The 5966-nt window shown below is 44.7% G+C and overlaps 1 protein-coding gene across 1 annotated transcript in view; it reads left to right on the forward strand.

Annotated features, from left to right (window-relative positions):
• Hspbap1 (HSPB1 associated protein 1) overlaps nucleotides 1-5966 on the forward strand; it is a 54355-nt gene that overhangs the window by 28545 nt on the left and 19844 nt on the right. Inside the window, exon 3 of the mRNA XM_031363779.1 lies at nucleotides 4867-5048. Coding sequence (XP_031219639.1) covers nucleotides 4867-5048 — 182 coding nt within the window. The remainder of the gene's footprint in view (nucleotides 1-4866; nucleotides 5049-5966) is intronic.

Here is a 5966-nt window from a genome sequence, read left to right on the forward strand (position 1 = left end):
GTGTGTGTGTGTGCCCCAGCGGGCAGCAGTGTGTGTGTGTGTGTGTGTGTGTGCGCGCATGCACGCGTCCCTGTCCTGTTTTAGGTTTAAAAGCAAGCTCACTCTGTACTTCGCTGTGAAATCTTGGACTGGCATTGTTGCTTCTTGCCTAATACTTGGCAGTTAGTGGTTGAAAGTGGGAGCTGCCCTGACTGCTTCATCACTAAATAAAAGAACGGAGTGACAGAGTTAGAAAGCAGTAATCCCAATGCGTAGATGGAAGCAGGAAACCAGCGAGCCACCGGAGGGGCCTGTCACCAGTGGAATCAGAGTACCGCTTTGTATCGCTGCTGCTCTGACACAGTGACGGATTCTATTTTGGAACCATCCTGTAAATGAAAAGATCTGTCATTCCTGTTCATTCCACTTGTTTTCATTTTCTCTGGCAGCAATAATTCTCAAATGGAAATTTCACATTTTCGATTTTCATTTTTAACATGCAGAATTTGCTGTGACGGGAAATGCAAACCTCTAGTGAGGCCAGATTTTGAAGACTGCAGTGCAGGTTTGCTGGTGGTGAATGCCAACACTGACTGACCTGTCCTCTTCCTTCCACCCTAGGGCCAGTTGCTCAGTCGGGGGCTTTAGCATTCAGTCGGTTGGACTGAGTTCTATGAAGGGACAACTCATGCATTAAGGATCAGAAGTGTCTCCCATTCCCAGCATCCTGAAATTCTCCTGCTACATACATTTTTGTCAAAATCTATTTACTCTTAGTTTCACGGTGAATTCTTGAGGATGCCAGTGCTGTTAAGAGCTTGTGTCTGTGGCTTGCTGCCTGCCAGGCACTGATCTTAAGTGCTTCACAAAAGTTCTCAAAATTGGAATGGTTCTAAGTTTATAGATTTTTGTCTGTTAGGTCAGTGCGGCCTGCTGAAGTTTTCCCACTTCAGAAAGTCAAGTGACAAATTGACCAAGTAGGTGGATTAGATGACATGCTTCTGCTTGTCAGAAGTATACTGCTTCTGTCCCATCTCTGTTTCAAGAAAAATAAGGTAAGGGATAAAAAATGATTGGATAACCCTAATGGCTGAGGGAGGAGGGGAAAGGTGATTGGGTCATTTTAAGAGTGAGGAAGGAGGGGAAAGACAGAAGCTGTTGAAGGAAGAGCTCAAATATCCCTCTGCTGACTGCCCTAATATTGAAAAGGTTCCAAGTCAATACTGGAACGAATAAGAAGGACTAATAATAGTGCCTGGCATTTACTGAGCATGTGCTGTGTGTCAGGCCCTGTGGTGCCCTTCCCTCCAAAAAGGGCTGTATGCTTTGCAAAAGGCTTCATGATTTGATTTCTTAAATATTGATGATCCTGTGATTACTTAAAACACTGCAACTTTCAGAAGATTTCCTTTCATTTAGTCTAGTCTTGACTCCCCAGCATCAGACAACCTAGTGCACACAGATCAGAGTCTTCCCGGTTAGCCATTAGCTGTGACGACTGGTCTGCAAGTTCTCTGTCATTCCAGAGAAATCTTCCTCTTTGTCTGAGTGGAGGTTTGGGGTTTTTTGTTTGTTTTTGTCTTTGAGATTGGATGTATTGGTTACTTTCACATTTCTGTGATCAAGCACCACGTAGAGATTAAGGGAACAGAACTTTATTTTGGCTCCTGATTTAAAGCGCAGGTGGGAGAAGTGACACAGCTTAATCCCAGTGCTCAGGAGGCAGAGGCAGGCAATCTCTGAGTTCAGGGCTAGGCAGAGAGACCCTGTCTCAAAAAAAAAAAAAAAAAACGGGGGTGAGGGAGGTAGAGTGCATTATTGTAGGGGGAGAATGACAGCTAGATTGGTTTGGTCTGTGGTGGTAAATGTCACATGCTTGTTATTTATGAGTGGATCATAAATAACATAAGCAGCCAACGCAGACTTGAATTGGGTCAGGCTATGTAATCTCCTAGCCTTGTTCTCTTAGCCCTGTCTGCCCACTAGACCTCATGTCCAGCAAGGCCTCACAGCTGTCTTAGTCAGGGTTTCTATTGCTGTAGAGAGAAACCACGACCACGGCAGCGCTTATGACAGACAACATTTAATTAGGGCTGGCTTACAGTTTCAGAGGTTCAGTCCATTATTGTCATGGTGTAAATCGTGGTGGCATGCAGGCAGACATGGTCCTTAAAAAGGAAGTAAGAGTTCTACATCCAGATCCTCAGGCAGCAGGAAGAGAATGACACTGGGCCTGGCTTGACCATCTGAACCCTGAAGCTCATCCCCAAATGGCACAGTTCTTCCAACAAGGCCACACCTCCTAGTAGTGCCACTCCCTATGGGCCTAGGGGACCATTTTCATTCAAATCACCACAGCAACCTCCTAAAACAGTGCCCTGCTTTGCTTTCTGCTGCTTTCATGAACAGTTAGTTCTCCAGCTGAGGACCAAGGAGTCAAACACTTCTACTGGTGGGGGACATTTCATATTCCAGCCATAGCATAGGGTCTTGCACTGTCCTCACACCTCAACCTCTTGAGGTTTTGCAAGCATCTTTGGCCTTGCTGAATTATTTTGCTAGCTCAAGACCATCATCTTTTTTTGTGTGTGTCCCTACAAGCCTAAGCACTAAGCTAATCACAAATTATGTGCTTAGTAAATGATCCTGAGCGAACTGAGTTAATGAATAAATGAACAGAACTAAATTAACATTGTCCAACTAGTGTTTCTAAGGAGCTCTGTTTGTAAACATGCAGTGCAAAGAGGAAATTTTTCAAAAGTCACTTAGTGCCTTAAGTTTTTTTAATTTAAGTTTCCTTTTTACTCTCAAGCTCTTTGAGCATAGGATCACTTTACACTTAAAAATTCCTGAAGGCTCCAATAATGCAGCCTCTCTCCAGTGATGCTTTCCTTATTTGAAACAGCAAGGACCCCAGAGATAGAGATCTGTACTCTTGCTTCCCCCACCCCTTCTGCGTACCTTTATTTAGGACAGTGAGGACCCCAGAGGTGCACTCTCTCTCGTGATACTTTCTGTGTTTAGCACATGGTGCTTTAGTATGTACAGCCTAAGAAACAGGAGCACACCGAGTATTGTGGTGGTGCAGACCTTTAGTCTGAAGGCTGAGGCTGGTGCACTGTTATAAGTTTGAGGCCCATCTGGTCTGCATAGGGAGTCTCAGGGCAACACACAGTGCTCAGTCCAGCATGGCCATGGTAGGGATGGAAAGATGTGGTTCCCACCCCTGGAACACAGCCAACAGGGTGTGGGCCTCCACAAGTGTTGATGGTTACTGTGGGTATAAGGCTTGTTTGTATAATAGTGTACATATTTTCATGTTCCTCCTTCAAGGAATGTCCTCTCTGCCAAGGATAATAGGCTCCATGATAATCAGAGACAGCATGAGTCTGGGAGGTGAGGGTGTGGCTATGTCTCAGCAAAATGGTGACACTGAGGCCTTCAGGACAGCCCATAAGGCTATGGGAAAGAACATTGAAAACATGAGTTCTAAAATATATAATTTCTCAACTATGCAAAATATAAGGATGCAATATGAATTGTATAAGGATCTTCACAGATCTAAAGGAACAGAGACAGCTGCACTATGAGCCATTTTGTCAGAAAATACCAAAATGGGCAGATTCCTAAGTTTATGGTCAGCCTGGGGCAAAGGGAGTTTAGGTCCAGGCCCAGGTGGACCTGGTAAGAATTGTAATTTCGGGATGGGGTCCCACCCAGCTATCTTATTGTCTATGCTTGTGTTTGCTGTCTCTTTCTACGAATCAAGGGAGTGGGGTAATGGAATGCTGATTCATGGGATAATCAAAAGGGAACCTGGGGTAATGACTGAATTGATATATTAAAAAGACTGGGCTTTTGGTTTACAAGGGATCTAGAGAGTTTTTAGAATTTAAAAAAAAAAAAAACAAAAAACAAAAACTGTCTTGAGCAGAGCTGTCTGGAGATCTCCAGAGAAAGCTGAACATAGAAAGAGCAATCTGGAAAGCTGTCTCAGGCAGAACATAGGCTGTCAGCTTGTAACCCACTGTTTGACTTCAAGTCATTTGTTCCACCGCTTTCAAACACCCCTTCTCTCAGAACCCCTCTCCAAGCCAAGACTGGTCCTTGGCAATACAGCAACCCTGTCTCACACAAAGATATAATAAACATGCTCCACCAAGAGTCCGGGTAGTAGCGCCCACAGGTGTCACTCTGTTAAGTTACTTTTCTCATTGCTCTGACCTAGCTAGAATCCCTCCCTCCCTTCCTCCCTTTCTTTCTACCACTCTTGTCTGTCCTGCCATTCATGTTAAGAGTGAGTCTTCCACCTAGATTAAACATCTCTGATTACGTTTCCACAGCATGGCCAGGTGTGTCCTCTAGGTGATTCTAAATTCAGTCAAGTCGAAAGTACAGGTGAGCTGTCAGTCATGTGGAGAACATACACTCAATGAGCCAGTAAGGCTCAGAGAAGCAGATAATGTCAGAGCATTATTAGGAGTGGACACATTCCCCCGCGGAGTAGAGAACTGGATCATGCTATAATGAAGTTGTCCTTTACCCTTCCTCCCTCCATGTCCCTCTCTCCTTTCTTCTGGTTCTTCCTTCTCTTCTCTTTCTCCTGTCTCCCTACACCCGTTTTCACTGTGTAGCCTCAAATCCAAGATCCTTCTGCCTCAGCTTTCATGCCATGCTAAGACTTGAGGGTTGTCACTAGGACATGGGATGGTAGTACACATCTATTCTTTTTATTTTATTGTGAATGATGTAAATTGTTGTGTGAACAAGTACAAAATTAATTTTTAAATATTGATAAATGATGTCTTAGTCAAATTTACCTTTTAAAATAAGTATTTAGAGAGTGTACTATCTAAATATCTCAAGGTGTGTTCTCTTACATTGCAGTGCCTCAGTTTGAAACCGAATGTAGTTACGTGGATGCTACACTTGAGGAGTTTTTGACCTGGAACTGTGACCAGTCTCGTAACTCTGGACCGTTTAAAGATTATGATCATTCCAAATTCTGGGCTTATGCTGACTATAAATATTTTGTCACTCTATTTGAGGACAAGACGGATGTTTTCCAGGTGAGTCGCACATTTCTTTTGGTTTTGGTAAGAATTTAGTTCTGAGAGCCATGCTAAGTTAGAATTTTGCTGCCTGTCTCTCCTGTAAGTTCTCATGTGAGACCTGACGGGTTTACCCACTGCAGCCAAAGGCCTGCTCCACAGAGGTTGACATTTGGCTCGTACAGGTGAGTAGTGTGTTATGTATTTTTCTGCTCAACACTTCCACGGTTAAACATTGCCCGCAAAGTTCGGGTTGTGCTAGAAGCATAGACTGCAAGTGGAACTTCCTTTCCCTTTGGCCTACATGGAAATCTGTGTTCTGTCAGCAATGCAGGTCATCATGGAAGATGCTCCATGCAGAGGCGTTGACCAGACTGCCTCTGCCTTCAGTCTCTGCTCAGGCCCTGTGTGGTTTCCTTGGGTGGTTTATGGCCTGAGGTAGAGAATTCTGGACTCCAGGTAGAGGTTTCTGAAGCACTGCCGGAAGTGTAGGAATACTTGTTCTCGGACGTGGCTGACATCAGGGTTTGTAGACTACTATGCCTTTTTCCCTTGAGTATACTCTACCTCAGACTTGAGTTGATTTGGTAGCGTGTTTTCGCAGATCCCTGCTCTGGTTTCTGTTCTGCCTGAAGTGTGGATGGGGCAAGAAGGGGTGGCCCCAGGGAGCTTGTTCATTGTCTGCATTGACCCTAGAAGGCAGAGCGCTGGTCTGTCACCCATGACTGTCTGTGGAAAGAAATGTTTCCTTTTTAGTGCGGCTACGCCCTGCCCCATACCTCTGCTCCCATCCGGCTTCCCCTCCTGCCCCACCCATGTCTATCCCCGCTCTGGACCCTTCTCCTGGGTATCATGTGTATGCTCTTTGATGGTCACACACTGTTCCTGTCCAACCTGTGTTTTTCCTTGTCTTTTTTTTTCTTTTTCTTTTTCTTT

This window comes from Mastomys coucha, unplaced genomic scaffold (genome assembly GCF_008632895.1).
Source record: "Mastomys coucha isolate ucsf_1 unplaced genomic scaffold, UCSF_Mcou_1 pScaffold12, whole genome shotgun sequence".
NCBI classification, from domain to species: domain Eukaryota; kingdom Metazoa; phylum Chordata; class Mammalia; order Rodentia; family Muridae; genus Mastomys; species Mastomys coucha.